The sequence below is a fragment of the Ambystoma mexicanum genome, chromosome 9, assembly GCF_040938575.1.
Source record: "Ambystoma mexicanum isolate Mex_15411 chromosome 9, UKY_AmexF1_1, whole genome shotgun sequence".
In the NCBI taxonomy this organism is placed as follows: domain Eukaryota; kingdom Metazoa; phylum Chordata; class Amphibia; order Caudata; family Ambystomatidae; genus Ambystoma; species Ambystoma mexicanum.
In genome coordinates this window covers 81,373,294-81,390,697 of record NC_090931.1, presented here as the reverse complement: position 1 = coordinate 81,390,697, position 17,404 = coordinate 81,373,294, and the positions used below count along the sequence as shown (strand labels likewise).

Sequence of the window (17,404 nt, the reverse complement as noted above, 5' to 3'; positions counted from 1 at the left end):
ACATCAGGAAAAAAAATAGTTTCCAAATGGTGTGGCGCCTATAAAGTAAAGGCCCTCTAAACGATGTTGTCGCCCAGCCAGACCAACGTCAAAAGACTAAAATCTATCATGTCAATCTCTTAAAGTAATGGAAAATTGATCCCTTTGAGACTACTACCATTACCATGGCCGCTCTTAACTGACCAAGATTGAGGACTTCAATTAGTGCCCAAAAAATCTGCCCCTTCACCAATAGGAGACCTCCATGATCTATAAGCACAATTCCCAGAAGTAGTCTCCAAAGGGCCTGACGGAATATTATTATTATTATGATATTTATTGAGCTTGGACCTAGCTTTGAGAAGCAACAGAGTGCTTTTCAGAGGAAACAGAACAGATATACAGCGGGGGGTTGGATACAGAGAGGTACAGAGGAGGGATACAGCTGTACCGGGTGTTGGGGAGGAGAAGAGCAGGCGACATCTAGCGAGTCAGGTTGCATGAGGGGCGACATGGTGACCTAGGTGGGATGTAGGCAGAGAAGGCTTGTTTTCTGGTCCTTTGCTTTTTGCATTGGTGGATTTCAAGTCTGCATGTGTCTAGGCTTGTGTTGGTTTGCTGTCTGCTGGAGATGCTGAGTTTCTCTGTGAGGTTGCTGGGTGACTTGAGGGTGACTGCCTGTTAGATGATGTAGCAAGATTTCAAGGTGATTTATTGCATGCAGTGGGAGCCAGTGAAGGGCGATGCGGGCCGGCATGATGTGGTTGTATCTACGTAGAACCTTGATGCACGACACTTCTCGGGGGCACACGGGAGGACGACTGGAGGCCTTCAAGTGCATTGTCCCATCAAGATGGGATAGAACCTGTGCTTGAAATGTGGATCTAAAGCTGTCTGGAGAGAGGAAGGGCTTGACTTTCTGCAGGAGGGAGAGCTGATACCAAGCTGTCCCAGTGTTCTTGGCTATGTGTGGCTTTAAGGAGCAGTGTTTGTCGATGCAGAACCCAAGGGACTTGGTGCAGGAGGTGAGCTTGGGTATGAAGCCCTCAGAGTTCATGGTTCATAGCCACGTCTGTATTTCTGGGTGTTCGGTGGTGGTGTTGTTGAGGAGTAGGAGTTTGTTCTTGGGGGAGGGGCCAGGAGGGTTGAGCTTCCAAGTATGCACTCGATATCCAAGGCTGGACCAGCGAGAGGCGTATTTTGAGCATATGGATGTCCTTGATTTGAGTCAAACTTGAGTTATAGCTGTGTCAGCGTGTTGGTGGAAATTGTGTGGCGCTAGGAGGGCTCCAAGCGGCTCCATATATAGACTGAAATCACTGGGGAGAGGATGGAACCCTGTGTGACTCCACAGGTGACTGGTAGCATTGCCGATCTAGAGGAGTCCATCTGAACAAACTGCTGGCATTTGGCAAGGTAGGACTTGAACCAATGTAGGACGAGGTTGCTGATCCCCATGCACCGATGTAGGGTGCCCGTAAGCACCTCGTGGTCTACTGTGTTGAAAGCGGCCAGGGGGTGGAGTAGAACCAGGATGCATGGGTGGCCGTCGTCAAGGATGTTGAGGGTGTCGACCACCTGTTTGCTGTCTTTGTGCTGTGTCTTGATTTGAACAGGTATTGGTAGGTTTTAAGGCAATTGTTGGTGTCGGTGTTGCTGCAGTTGTATGGCTACCGCTTTCTCAATGATCTTACCTTGGAAGGGAAGATGGGTGATGGGAAGATGGTTGCCTGATCCAGAGTGGATCTCTTTAGTAGTGTGAGGCGTTGTCCTGTTTTTAGGGCCGATGGAAAGGTGCTATGAGTTTATCGAGCTGTTGATGATCTCCAGGTTAGGGAAGGAGAGCTTCTACAGTGGTTGGGGGGAGGGGGGGGGAGGAGGCTTGAGGATGAATGATGGTAAGGATGTGTCTGTATATGATGTGGCTTTGAGGGTGGCCAGGTTTTCCACCAGGTCCTCTGGCGAGAGTATCTTGAATGTTGTCCAGGGTGTAGCGATTTCGTGAGGAGGGACTGGAGGTGGGTCCGTGGATGCAGAGCTGGCGTCTGTGCTGATGAATTTTGCTGATTTTGTCGATGAAGAAGGTTTTGATGGTAGTGGATTTTCCGATGGAGTTTGGTATGGCAGATTTGGGTAGTGGGTTGATGCAGTGCTTGCCTGATTTGTAGAGGGCTTTGGTACTCTGATAGTAGGCGGATTGGGTTGCTGGGAGTTCCTTGAGGAGCGCCAGGTTGCATGCGGTCCTGGAACAGTGCCAGGTTTTCTCTTGTTTCCTGATTACTCTTTTGCTGATATTGAGTTCTTGCGTGTACCAGGGTGCTGACAGTTTCGGTTTGCAGTTGCATTTTTTCAGAGGCGTGTCGGTTGATGGTGGCTGAGAGGGTGGGGTTGAATGCGTCTAGTAGAGTCACAGTTTGGTTGGGGGGTGTTTGTTCCGTGTAAGGTGGAGGTTGGCAAGGTCTTCTGTGAAGTCTTCCACTAGGAAGTTCTTGAAGGATCTAAACGTTTGTGTGATGGATTTCTGCTGGAAGTGATTGGCTGGGGTGGTGTGCAGGATGTTGAAAGGAACGCCATGTGGTCAGACCAGTCCAGTGGGAGAGGAGAGGAGAGGAGAGGAGAGCAGTAGCAGAGGCAAGACAGTGCAGTGATATTTAGGTAGAGTATGTTAACTTTGTCCTGTATATGGTCTTTCTTGTGCTGTGTGCGGGAGAGGGTGTTAAGAAGGCAGAGTAGAGCTTCCTTCATCGGTTTGGTGGCCTTGTTTCCTGGGAGATTGAAGTACCCTTGGGAGATGTTGGCGTGTGTGAGGGACTTGGTGGTGACCAGGTCGGTGAAGTTTCCGATGATGGCAGTTTGGGTGGTCTGTAGATGAGATGGAAGGTAACTGTGTCTGTTGGCTAGAGCGGGAAGTGGCAGGAGAGGACTTTGGCAGAGCCAATGTTGATTTCAAGTCTGGTGCATGGCCACAGGTCTTGTGGAGAACTGCAAGGCCTCAGCTCGTCTTGTTTAGCTGCTCTCTGTGTTGGATGCTGTAGCCGTCTGCGACAAGGACGTTTAGGATATGGGTGTCCGCCAGTTCTCTGTGGTGAAGATATATGGTTGTGTGTAGCGATGAGGTTGGTGATGTCTGCTGCATGGGTAGTAGCTGAGCAGAGGTTGGCGAGCATCAACTTCCGTGTTGTGGATGGTGAGGGGTGCTGATGGACTTGTGGCTGATGTGAGTGAGGTTGCTGCATTGCGGTGTCCATGCCTTTGAGGAGTGGTGTTGATGATGGCATTGCCTGATGATGGTGGGGGATAGCCTGTGGGGGCGGAGGGAGAAAAGACATGTCAGTGCATGCCTAACTGTTGTGTGAGCAGGGGTTCGGGCCCTGGGTCCTCCCGGTCTGAATAGGTCCAAATAGGAATTGCCCTTTTCTTCATCTGCCCTTCACTTCAGATGCTTGGTCAAGAGACGCCCTTGATCTAAGAGTTAAGAGCAGAAAGGAAGAGGCAGAGGTAAGAAGGTGGGTCCGGCTTAGGCCACCTAACCCAGATCCATTTGGATCTGCTCACCAACTGCAAAGGAAGAGAGACTGGAGGGCTGAAGTATGTCATTATTTTCATTTTGTTCGTATTCCGCTGGGGCAAATGTTGACTCTACAACCGGCCCGGATTCAAGAGGACTGAAGAAAGATCATTGAGGAAGAGCTTTCATCCATGCTGGAGGCAGATAAAATTGAACCCTCTAAGTCCATGGTCCTCCCCCGTAGTTTTGGTAGCAAACCCTGATAAAAGCTGGAGGGTAATGTGTTGATTTTTGCAAACTCCATTGAATATGGAGTTTTGACAATTATCCTATGCCCAGCATAGATGAGCTCATCAAAAAACTAGGGTCTGCATGATAGATATCTAGGTTAGACTTAACAGAGAGATTCTGGCAAGTCCCCCCTGAATCGAGATGACGGGAAGAAGACAGCTTTTTCTACACGCCAGGGGGTCTTCCAGTTTAAAGTCCTCCCCTTTGGGCTGGGATACTTCCTAGGGAATGGGTTGATTCAGCCGTAAATTGAAAAAAATCAAGGCTGTACACTTAACACCGGTTCCCAAGACCAAACGAGATCTCCATACCTTCCTGGGATTAACAATGTATTCTAGGCGGTTCATTCCCAATTATTACACACTGGTTGGCAATCTCACTGATAAGAATGCACAACCTGAAAAACTTGTCTGGCGAGAGGCAGATCAGAGAAGCTTCGACGGGCTAAAACAAATACTAGGTTAGGAGCCTGTGCTAAAAATTACTGACTTCATCTGGGAATTAATACTATTAACAGATGCCTCCAAAGTAGGCCTGGGGGCCGTCCTTTCCCAGGAACATGGATTAGAACATCCGGTCCTATATACCAGTAGGAAGTTGTTTCCTAGAGAACAGCTCTATACCCCAGTTGAGTTTGAAGCCTTAGCCATCAAATGGACAGTATTCATTCTTCGCTACTATTTGACGCAGAGGAAGTTCCGATTAGTGACTGATCATTTACTGCTAACCTGGATGAGTCTCAGAATGGATTCAAATGCCCTCGTTATGAGGTGGTTTATGGATCCTACAACCTTTTTGCCTTTCTGTGGAACGTCGAAAAAGAAAACATGGAAATATGTTTTTTCTCAACCGTTTCCCTCTTAGCACTAGAGGAGGGGGGGGTGAGGCGCTCACTTAACAGGGGTGATATGACGAATCTGGAGGTTTCGTCCCTTGATCCCTGGGGGGAGCCACACCCTTTGAGGCTTGGGAGGTGATCCTGCTGAGCAAAAACCTCCTTCTGGATTTGGGAGATTGGGACCTTACTAGGAGTGTATCCCCTCAAGGGCACAAGGACTCCCATTCCCATGGGTAACTCCCTATACCTAAGGCAATATCTGCATACATGAAAATCTGAGAAGCTGATATTGCATTCAGCTGTGGGACTCCATATTGAAAATGCCTTTGGCTGCTTAGATCAAGACAATGGTGGCCTCTCCATTGGCTTGACAGCTGAACGTAAACACACCTGTTTTTGTTCACAGAGCGAGAATAAAGATGTGATCACCCTTGAATGGAGAAGTAAAACTACACGAAGGCCAGCCTCTGACGTGGACATGTCATTGAGGGGTGCAGCTGGCTGTGGTGTGGCGATAAGCCAGAGGAAGATGCCCCCGGCTGAGAGCCGCACAGTCTGCGAGGACAAGGTAAAGTATCACAGGTTACATAGAGGTGCGACTGAAAAGCCTATTTGGTGGACCAGGTGCCCGATAACCTCTGCCAAAACCAGGACGTGAGAGAGGAACAAATCCTCCACTCTCAACGGCAGACCCAAGGAATCAAGTAACGCTGAAATGAGCAGAACACAAAACGTGATAGTATACAAAGTGGAATACCAGAAAGCTGTGGAGCAGATGCCACCTTTCTTGTGCAGGCTTTGCAACATAGAAGGTGCCTGTGGGTGGAGAGAAAAGAGGGCGAAAGGGGAAGAAGGATTGATTACCTTAACCCCATATCAGGGGCATAAAGGCCTACTTTAGAGGCGTAAAAGACCAAGTTACAATAAGGGTTATGGGAGTCCAAGAAACTCAATTAATGTAATCAACTCCCAAGAACCAAGGGAGGCATATAGAAAGGTGTTACCAATACTTAAGGGGATAAATGGAACATTGGGACAGATACCCAGGGCAACTAGAGGGGCCCAATAACACAAGTGTAGAACAGATTTGAGGAGAGCACATAGGCACCCAAGAAGTGACCCGAGTGGGGAGAAACCAACCCAAGTGGTGGCGAGGATTAGGGAAATATCCTTCCAGCGAAGGCAACTTGAACATTTGTTCTTTTCAGCAAACTGAGACTTGATTTGGTAAACTTGACAAACTTTTGGAACTTTGATGGACTATTAAGAACTGTTAAACCAGGGAGAACTGTTTTCTACGGGTAACCATTGGATCCGGAACCAGGAGAGATTCCTGGAAGCCCAGAGCGAGATCAGGGTGAAAACTGAGGGCCAGCACTCGTCCTTGTTTTTCCTTGATATTTTTCTAAGGGGTAGGGCCGTTTTAGAGGATAGGTTTGGACAGAGGACCATTCTTTTTTTATGTGGACAATTGACGAGCACCCGAGTATAACTTGTTAGTGAAGGAACTACTAGAAAGGCTTTTTCTGTTAAGTTACACTCTTTGACAGCATGTCCTCTGATCTGAGTCCTCCTCCTGCCTTGCCACAACAAACATGTAGGTGGCTTCCCGCTACCCGATTATGGTCAATTGCATGGCAGAGTGCAAATCTGCAGGGCAAAATGCAGCATAAACATGTGTACACCGCCTTTTGCCCTGCACTGTCCCACTGTGCCGTGCAAATGAGTAAACCCCACCTGCCATGCAAGCATGGCCGCCAGCGTGAACAGTGGATCCCTATGAAGTGTGCCTGCTTTATGCTGGTGCATGAAGCCGAGGTGCTCCATAGGGAGCCCAGGCATTTGCGCCGGCATGCTGCAGCATTTGTATGGGGTAGAGGAAAGGAAGGCGACAGAAACGCAAGTTGTGTTCTGCCCTTACTCTCAATGAAAGCTGTAAAAGCCTTTTGCAAGGCTCTGCTCTGATGAAAACGAACCCCTCTTTGTTTTGGGTTTCAGCATTCCTCTAGCAGGTTTTACAGCCAGTCTCTAAAATTACTGCCATTTGCTTGGAACCCCAGAATGAATATTGTTACTTGGAAATGTGTTTACAAATTGTATGAAAGCCTAGAGGAAGCAACATTTCAGCAGAAAGCACCCAGTCAGCATTTCCCCCATGTCTGGTATATGTACTGATCAACAAATGAACTTTAAATTCTGTAACAGGATATTTGAGTAACTCTGGTGACGTCTGTGGAAATGTCCTTTACCATATGAATAGTTTACATTTTGAGAATATACATACGTTCTAACTCCAAATTACAAGCACCATGAAATAGATCCAGGTGGGGATATAGATTGGTCATGAGTACAAGTTACTGGTCAAGTAGCTTATTGATTTCTTTTTAATGCTATTATTGAAGACCAACTACGGAAATGTACTAATCTTGCAGCTTTCGCTCTCATATTCCCACAAAGGTCTTCCATTCCGATTCTGTAATCCTTTCATGCAGGTGATCAGTATGTGTTCCAACATATTCCTTTCTAAAGTTGTCTGTTTCTATAACAATGGAACAGCCACAGTCGTAGCGCTGTAATGCATTAATTGTTGCCTGCGTGTTCGCTCGTCAATATTGCACAACTTGTGTCCACCTTCTACTCTGCCCATAATGTGTCTTATTTTCTTGTCCCTTAGGGTTCAGCACATGAAAAATGCACTCACAAAATAAGTCGAGGTTGCAGCATGTGTGTTTGCTGTCCGGGTCAGCACCCAAGATGTGGCAGCATTAAATAAAGCATCATACGAGAAGACAGGAGCTAACTGAAGGCCAAAGGACTTGCGTTTGAATAGAGAGAAGAGAGGAAAACAAGCAATACCCTGGTATTGCATTCACCACTGTCTCCTTCTCAATATGCTTGGTATTCTAGCGATACCTTTAGAAACTGAGGAATCACGAATACAGATGTTTTGCACTTGTTCTAGCCTTCTTCAAATGGTCCTAGCAGGTCTGGGCATGAGTATGTACTTGTACATTACAAGATGTTTTGTGTTGTCTTATTTTTTATATTTGCTCTGATAGCACCGGTTCAGCCTGGCAGAACAGAAGCCCAAGCTTAGCAAAACCTTACCTGATGTATAGGATCCCTGAAATGACTCCAATATGGTGTGTGTTACACTTGGTATTGGGAAGGGAATCTTAGCGTGCAAGGTTACCCGCCTCCCCGCCCCCTGCTATATTGACCATTTGTAAGTAAAGGTGGTGAAAAACAACACATGGACTGAGTCAAATGGGCATTAATGTTTCTAAAGGCAAATGTGATTTTTATTTACCACAGACAGGAGAATAATGGAAGAACTTTATAAAGAAGCATGCAATGCTGTGCAAGTGTACTAAACCTATAACAAATCCACGATAGGCTTCTTGGTGATGGATTGCAATCAGTGCTTTTGGGACGATGCCCAGAGTTAACATAATTAGTCTTCACTCAAATCTGATTTCTCATTTCGCCCTGGTTTGCTTTCTGAGTAGAATGAGGCCTTGTTGATGGTACCAAACATGAAGATATAACAAACTATGAGGAGTTCTACAAAATGATCTTGTACTTACATTTGGTCTAGTTGGTATTATCACTGTCTTTGCTGAACCACCCCAGCGTGCAGCCTTGGGAGATTGTCACTTATGTGTAGAGCTTGGCCAGTATGCTGTCTGGGGAAGAACGGGATTGCTCTTGTGGTGTATAATCTGTAACATGATTAACTCCTTGGCCTCTCACCCTTCCAGTGCCAATACCATTGAGTTGCAGTTGTGAGAACAACTGGTTACTATGATTGGATACTGAAAGCATTTGTTTGTGAGCACTGTAAGTGCTACCTACATGATTTGTATATATACCTATAGTTTGTTATGGACATTGAATAAATGGGTTTTGTTGCAGTGCTGACATTAATAGCTAGTAATGTCTAATTCTTGCTGCTTTTTCATAGTGACCTCAACTGTCGCGTTGACGGATTTCTTGTAAAACATTTTATTTCATGACACAAAAAGTAGACACATATATTCCGATATCTATCTATTCAGCCTCCCAGCAGAGGTAGGACATCAACAATATATCTGCACTATAGAAGGCTGCATTGCTCGGTCACCAGCTCCTCAGTGAGATAATTACCTTTGGGACACCCTTGACCTTTGATTTACTCCTCTAAATGTTCCTGCCCTTTGAATTTTCTATATAGCTTTCCGTTGCTTCTATTCTGCTTTTGTCTTCTACTTCATCTGCCCTTTTCTTGGGCTTTTTCCATAATTTCCTTTTAACTGTTGATGATGAAATGACTACAGCACCTTCTACCTCCACACTACTTCTAAACAAGCACTGATACAAGGCACCAGTTGAATGGTAAACCTCCTTCACCGCTTAAAATAGCATAGGCTGATGGCATGTTGTCCTCCTCAGAAGGGGTGTGAGCCAACACAGAAATAATCCAAACAGTATGGCGATGCCAAAAAGAAATGTCCAATCCAGGTTCTATAAAAATACAAAAATGTTAATAAAGCTAAAACCCTACTTTCCCACTCCTGTAAGGGAAAACTTTGAGAATGCAGATTTTGGCAAAAATGACACTCTGGGTTTGAAGGCCCGAGCAGACGGGCAAGAATTTCTTCTACAAATGTTCACGTTTAATTAGGATGTCTTTAAAAAGGTAAGGTATGCAGTCGTCGATGTCAGTAAGACCCTTTAGGGGAGGCGGGTGAAAAGGATCACTTCAAATACCTCTGGCTTGTTCTGTGGGCTCAACAGCATAGTGCCAGGCCTCTAGGTATTTCCTGAGGCAGTGATCCAGCTTTGGGTTGGCGAGCCGGGTGACTGGGTCCAACATTCGGTGCGCTTCAACAAGCAACAATGGTACGTGGCATGAAGAAGCTTGGGACAGACAGTCAATGCCTGGGTCAGTGTAGATCACAAGCGGCTCAGGGCTGTTCCTGGACTTTTAGGTTGCTCAGAGGCCCTGTGCAAGGTAAAATCTGGCTTCTGGCCTTACCAGCCAGGAAGGTTTGTAGTGAGCACTTGAAGGGTTGTCTGATCAGTGAACAGGTTCCTGGGTACCAGTGGTCTCACCTGCAGTAGGTCTTGTCCAGCCAGCAGGCCAACCCAAAAATTCCTTTGGGATGTTTAGGGGGAAAGGCTTGCCCTTTTCTTGTAGCTCTGTCTTCTATGGAAGAGGACTCTGGAGCACGCTGTCAGGAACTGCTGACAACAGGATGTCGTCCATGGGCAATTCCTATCCGCTTCCCAAATAGGTTCCAACCGGTCAACAGACCAGTAGTAACCCACCTGAAGAGCAGATGGGTGAAAGGGACACTTGCAGGATCTAGAAGAAAATGGGGAAGGAGCAATATACCTACCATCAGCCCACAGACCCCAGGTAGAATAGTCACCTTGTAAGTTCCAGAAGCAGATGAAACCATGAATCCAAGGAGGAATGGTGGGAGAACCAAACCATTGAAACGAATATGATTGAAAATAAAAACACAGGGACCTTTTAGAAGAATGTTATATTATGTTAGCTTTTATACTGCGCACCTCACCATCGCGGTGGTATTAAAGCGCTGAATCCTTGTCCATGTAGGTGAACTGTGACCCCACCCAGGATGCAAATCAAAACTTGGGGGGTCATTCCGAGTTTGGAGGCAGCCATGGTGCTATTAGCACCCCATGGCTGCCTCCAAACCCGGGTCCGGTGTCTCTGAATGGGGATTTACCGGGTCATTCCAACCTTGGAGGACCCGGTAAGTCCCCATTCAGAAAACCATTCCCCATTCCCATTTGAGCCCCCATAGAGCTCAATGGGAATGGGGAAGGAGCTAATAACGGGCCCGCAAATTGCGGGCCCGTTATTAGCTCCATGGTCCCTTAACGGGTCCCGCTAAGGACGGCTGGTCAACCAGCCGTTCCTGGTGGGGACCCGCTAAGGGACCTCGTGATAGGGCGGTAGGGGGTTAACGGCACCGGCATCCTTACCGGTGCCGTTCACCCCCTACCGCCAGGTTCGGAATGACCCCCTTGGTCTGTGAGGTGAGAAGGAAATGAGGATAAAGGTAAGCACGAACTGACAACAGTGGGAGAAAGTAGTCGATAGACCAGAGGACAAAGGTGACCAGAGGAGTGGAGGATAACATGAGGATTGCGTGGAACCATTAGCTAGGATGCATGTAACGTAGTATGGGTTAAGACCAAAACAGTCATGAAGAGTAAGGGGCTGTCCCTAATGGGGAAAATACATTATTTGGAGGGAGAAAGTCCCATGATAAGCCAATGTGAAGAATCCATCTAAGGTGGTGAAGTCCAGAACAATATCCAAGTTAATGTAGAAGATGAGGAACCGAACACAAGGGAAGGCAGGAAAACAACATAAGCTGAAGGGCTTGACTTCATGTCTTACTTGCAGTGCTTAATTTCCCGTCCCCATGTTTCATGGGCACCGCAGTTTAATGGACTACTCTCCTTGGGTATTTGAAAGCCTTCCTTTTAGACTCTACTTCACTCCCTGGTGATTCAGTTCTGAAGCCACTGGGCTACTTTCTAACTGGATCACAACGTGTTGAAGGGGTGCCGACCTTTAATAGTGTGCCCCCACTTGGCTGTGACCTTCAACTCGCTTCACCACTCAAGACATTTTTCTCAATTGTGACAAGTCTGCTTGTTCCAGTCCCAATCGGTCGACATCTTGTATTTCCACCTGGACCTGATGTCCTGTGCTTCTTGCTGCCCAAATTCTACTCTCTCATAGCATTTACCCAGCAATGTAATTTCCCTACGTTAGCATTCATGTTTTTTTTTTGCTCATTTCCTCCAATTCAGGAAGTATTTCTAGGCCTGCATTCCCTACAGGGTCACGTAACTCTCAAGGCCTCCCAGTTTAGGAGGGATTGATTAATGCAAGTCCCCATTGAAAGTAGGGCTAGGACTGGGATATGTCCCAAAGCAGCTGGAAGAACCTATACGAAGACGAATGCTCTGCGCTAGCCAAACATTCCCACACAAGCAGAAGGTGCCACATTAGCTTTCCCCTCCCCTTTACTCAAGGGGGGGCCCAGCTGGGTTACTTTCCTCCAGGGCTCCCGGTTCCATTCACTAGCGCTTGTTGGACCTTCATGAGCTCACCTCATGTCTCGAACCACAAATCTAGCATCTTAATGTTGTTGCTGTTGTGCCACCGTGTGCACCTCTTTGGCCCCTGGGAGGGCAATCCCAGCGTGTCATTGTTGCTGCACAATACCCCAGCATCCGGTTCAGCTCTGCCTGCCAGCGACCGTGAGTCATTGTCCTCCTTTTGGCATTGGTGTCCTCATGTCCTTCACCTAGCTTCCTGAACTGCAACTTTACCAGCTCCATGACCAGAACCATGAGGTGTTCTGCTTCTGAAATGGACAGTGGCAGTTCCTTGTTTCCACCTGCATTCCCCAGGCCTGCTCTCTGCCCTGGCATCCTCAGGTTATAGTCACCCGGTCAGCCCCCTCTCCTGGTGCGTTAGATTTCCCAGGCTCCTAGCCTGTCCCAGGCCTTTTGTCCCTCACTCAGAGTCTGCAGTTGGGTTCCTGGGCTCCAGGATGGCCTGCTAGTACTAGGCGGCTTGGGCTCGGTGCCTGGACAGGAACCTCTATCCCACTCGGGCCCTTGCAGACCATGTGGGGAACTATCCCTGCATTCCGCCCTGCGGACAGGTCCTGTTGGTCAAATGCGCCTAGCTTTCGGGCTCATGTGCAGTATTTTCCTGTCCAGGTCAACATCTTCCTGCTACTCAATCTTCTGAAGCATGGATTTGGTACTGAAGATTTTTCTCCAGGGACCCGCCAACCACCCACCCTTCTGTCTTTGAAACAGATGGCGGAGAAAGCGACCATGCTTCTCTTCCTTCTCCCAATCAAGCTCCTCTAGAACATACATGCCCTGGTCGTTGACACACACACTCTCCGACGAGCCAGGCCTCATCTTTGGGGTGAAAGGTTAGTGGCAGCTGTTGCCAAAGTGCCCAAAATAAATGGGCAACTTCTTAACTTAAAGTGGCAACATTTCATTTCTATTTCAAACGGCACTAAAACATGAGATTTATTGCAAAGACACTGCCAGGTGCTGTTTATCATAGACCCTTGTGGAAGTAATTGATTGAAACTATCTGAGGGTACCATAGGGAGGTACCCGGCTAAACAGGCAGTGCCCCTGGTGAATATAAGCAACTACAGTGCATGCATCCCCCACCATCGACCTAAACCTCATACGGTTGATGGAATCTTCTTCGAATGCTTTATAGTGCAAAGCCCTTCAATCAATATTTTTATATGGGATTTATAAAGTGTGAACCAAGCAGGGAAGCCACATAGTGTTGCAAATAGAGTTGCTTAGTAGTAAGGGGTAGTGGAAAAGGTGGATCTGAAATGCACAGGGGATGTGGGCAGGAGAGGGGGAGGTCATCCTAACCATATCTGCAATTATGAATCAAAACATCTTCAACAAATGACCTAATTAAGCCATTGAGCATAAATTTTGCAGTTGGTGTACAATATAGTGCATGAACCCAATATATTTCTTCTACATCGCTGCACAATTACCAGGAAGCCTTTCCCTAACCTATGTGCAAGCCAGGAGAAGTTGGCATGTGTCCTCCTTGACAACGCCATGTTTTTTCCATTCATCCTCTAAAACCGTTTTCAGGGAGATGATATTCTTGCTAACCCAGGGACACAACCTCAAAATAAAAAGACGAGAATAGTGTCGCTATTACCATCTGAAAGGTATGTAATATTCACCAAGAAAAATATCCTTGAGCCAATATGTGCTCAGGACTATGTTCCCAACAGGAAAAACGTGGAAAAGGGTCATTTCCTGCAGCTTCCTTAGGGTTCCCTCACTGGAGGCGCTCCTTATGCTTGAGGAGGCACGCACTGCATAATGTCCTTTAGCCAATCAGGCAGCAACTCCGAGATGCAGTGACATATTGGGTGCAGTTTATGCTTCACCATACTGCTCGAATAGCAGAGGCCATGCAGTTCTCTCTCGCCAGACATAGAAATATGCCTTCTTGACAGTGGTAAATTCCTATTAGGAATTGAGAATGGAAAATCGATACAGTGACAACACTAGCACGGTCAACATCGTAGCCAATGCTGGACCAAAACAAAGTTTGAGGCATCAGCTTTGTCCTGAGAGCGTGCAGCTTAGTTTGTCTCTGCTTTTGATTTTGTTCAATAGTTAAGCTGCACGTTTTAGCTATTTATCCCAAGGGTAAACAACAGTGTACCAAAACCATGTTAAATGCAGAATTATCAATGTATTCATGTTTGAATCTGAAATATGGAGCCCGTGTGGTAGAGGAGCCACTGAGGACAGGTCAGTACTGTCAGTTTGGGAAATCAGCAATTTAGCCAATTTTCAAACTGACAAAAGAATTCCAACTTACAAGCAGCTGCCTTAAGTTTGAGTCTTGATCTGACCTTAAGATGAGATCAAACCAGATACCCATCTGCCGCGCACCCTGCTTCCCTTCTTTCCCAAACTGTGTGGTTTATTCCCTTGCACCTATGAGCTATAACCAGGGGTCTTTGCACCCTGTGGAGACACAGCTACTAATTTCTGTGCACCACTCTTTTTTTCCACCCCTTAGCATAAGGGGAGTCTAGATTATGCTAAAACCAGGAGGTGGAGATTATGCCACCCGATCCTCTCAGCCGTGCCTTCCCACCTTGTGTCTTTCAGGTGTTGCTTAATTTTGCTTTTCTCCTATTGGTGCTCGTCTGTCTTCTTTTGCCAGGTTGACACCCTGGTTTCTGCCTCCTTGCGGGGTCCCTGTTGAGAAACCGTCTGCTTTGGACCAGTGGCTGGTGACGGGGAATACATCCTTTTATTCTGCAGTGCCGTAGTAGTGCTAACTGTGCTGCAGAGTGGCTGAATAAAGAGTCCTCTTCATCCAATGGCCGCCTCCTTATTTGCACTAGAAAGCTTGACTCTCTATATGCTATGTTTGGGGAATTGCTAGTGTTCATCTAGACATGAATGTTCACGCAGGACAGATTGCAGGAACCTAATTCCTTGAGCTATTTGTTGGGTTTCAGTGCTACAAAGTCACTTTAATGTTTTCTAGCACACCTCATCCACATTCATCTAGAGTGCCTGTAAGTTTTAGAGGATATATTGTCTATTCTGCCATCAGTATCAATTAGAAATGGGCAAAGCCCCTCCCCGCCCCTAAGATAAGGTAATTTCAAAGGGGTGTGGGGGAGTTGCCAAAGGAGCTGTGTCCAGGAATGTAAAGTTGTTCATCCTGCAAGCAGGCAATAGGAGCAGGCCCGGAATGACAATAATAGTTGACGCATGGACCATGGATGCGCATGGTGCTTGCCCTCAAAAACCTTAAAGGGGTCAATCTCATGGAGGAAGCTTTTCTGGTCGTGCCAGTGACAACCAGCGTTTCCAAACCTACTGGCAATGAAGACCTGGATGAATTAAGTGTACTTAATCCAGACACAGAAGTTAAGAGCAAGCCTTCAAAACTATGTTCTGTTGCTCTGGCTGGGGGTATAGGTGTTACTGTACATTGGTTCTGCCAGATGCGATTAAACATAAAAAAAATAGATTAAGGAGACATTTCAAATTCCATATTTTATAGCCCTCTGATCATGTGGGTAGGTGAAGTTTACAAGTAAGGATGGACGTGTCCAAATTGAGGGATGGGTGCAGTACCATGTGAGAACGCAAATGTAATTTTTTGAATACATAAAAATAAAGCAAGCACCACGGAAGCATTTGTCAAATGATCAGCCACTAATATGTGCATTTTGCACCGCAGTTGCCAAACGTTCTCCACTCATCAGCTCACCCAATAGTTCTCAAATGCACCCCACCGCCAGCCATCTCTGCTAACACATTTCTCTGACTAACAACATCTCTAAGCAGGGGGATAGTGGAGAACTCAATAGCGAGATCATTGGCCTAACTACAATGGCTTCCTGCAAACCATGAACATCTGCATCTTCCTGTGCAGAGGCTTTGAACTGTGTAACCATCCAGTATCTTAGTGGCAATTCAAACACAGCATTCCCTCCAGTCCACGTCAAATGTGCGGTGACTTCTAACGTTGTTCAAGTTCCAGAGTCTTGCATCTAGGATTAAATGGTCTGCCATTTGGGGCTGTACCTTATGTTGTCGCATGAAATGTGTTACTTAAATGGATTTAATGCTGTTTATTTAAGAAATGTAACTGTCACCTGTCATTTCATACAAAACAAGTTTTGTATTCTATATTTTGTCTATCTAAAAGCTTATTTGTTTTGTTTTGAAATGGAAGTTCTAGTTTTCTAGTCCCCTTTCTGATTTGTACAGTATTTTGCATATCTTGTCTGGGTGCAGGTAATAAAAGCCTGTTAATTGCTTTGTACCTGTTCTGTGGTTTTTGTTAAAGCCTGTGCTTGGGGCATCAATGCTATTGCTCTGGTGGATGCAAGGGAGGTGGTTGATCAGAGAACTGGGCCATGAACTACAAGTCCACCATGAGTATTGGGCGTCACCTTGACTGCCATCCTGTAACAACAGCATATGAAGGAAATGTTACATACATGTGAGCATGCTTGTCCATCATGGTTACCTTCATTGAATTAATAAGCATTGGAAGCCTCTTAATTGTTTTTGGTATCCCAGAAAACGCAAGGAAAACAACCTTAAGTGTTTAAAAAGCCATACATTTTGCTGTAAAGCTTGTCAATTGTCTCTTCAAAAAGAACATTTGTGACTTTTAAAACAAATTCTCACACTGAAGGAGCAGCAGGAAAAAAAACAATTATACAAGCACGTTTCTAAAGACATGCAAAAATGATACTGTCACTTTTAAGGAATCTTTGTATTGTATATTATTTATATAGCGCGTCTAGCCCTCAGGCATCTGGGCACATTTCTTGTGGTTACATATTTACAGTTACATAGACATTATTTGTACATCTGGGCACATTTCTTGTGGTTACATATTTACAGTTACATAGACATTATTTGTACATCTGGCCACATTTCTTGTGGTTACATATTTACAGTTACATAGACACTATTTGTACATCTGGGCACATTTCTTGTGGTTACATATTTCCAAAGTTACATAGATAATATTTGTACATAATTTGACATTTGCATGATAAAAACTTACATTTGCAAGAGTATGTATATGCAGGATAAAACATAGTGAAGATAAAAGCATATAAACAAAGGGAGAAGCTGAGATAATAGGAGGTTAGTATTCGTTCATGATGAACCAGGATTTGACGGAGTTTCAGAATTTATGGTTCCAGTCTGCTATTAGAGGGTAAGGCATTCCAGGTTTTGGCTGCTGGCACCGGGAAGCTTCTACCCCCTGCCTTTTGGAGATTGAACCTAGGTAAGATAAGGCATTTAGAGTGAGATGATATGGTCAGACGGTCTGTTGTTTAATGTTTGAATTTGTCGCATGGGTGCTAGATTATGCAAGCATTTGTATGTGAGTGAAAGAGTCTTAAATGTGATTCTTTGGTTAATTGAAACCCATCGAACACTATGTCTCAGCTCTGAGATGTGGAGTTTTCTAAGGAAGTTGGTTGCTGCTCCGAGTGCATTATTTTGATATGTTTGCAGTCTTCCTAGGTTGTGTTGGTTAGTGCGTAAATATAAGGCATTGCAGTAGTCTAGTTTGGTTAGTACACGGACTCTGGCTAAGGTAATACATGTCACGATCCATGCCCCTGACCCCCTCAGGTATAACAGCCCCCTGGCAGCAGTGGGGCTAAAGCCCTTCACAC

The 17,404-nt window shown here is 45.9% G+C and overlaps 1 protein-coding gene across 3 annotated transcripts in view; it reads left to right on the top strand.

Moving 5' to 3' along the window:
- FAM118B (family with sequence similarity 118 member B) overlaps positions 1-16,023 on the top strand; it is a 499,459-nt gene extending 483,436 nt beyond the window's left edge. For all 3 annotated transcript variants that reach the window (XR_011274526.1, XM_069614207.1, XM_069614206.1), the window contains one exon: positions 7,291-16,023. Coding sequence is in view for 2 of the 3 variants with exons in the window: in XM_069614207.1 (XP_069470308.1) it covers positions 7,291-7,304 (14 nt within the window). In the remaining variant the exon portion in view is untranslated. The remainder of the gene's footprint in view (positions 1-7,290) is intronic.
- The last annotated feature ends 1,381 nt before the right edge of the window (positions 16,024-17,404 follow it).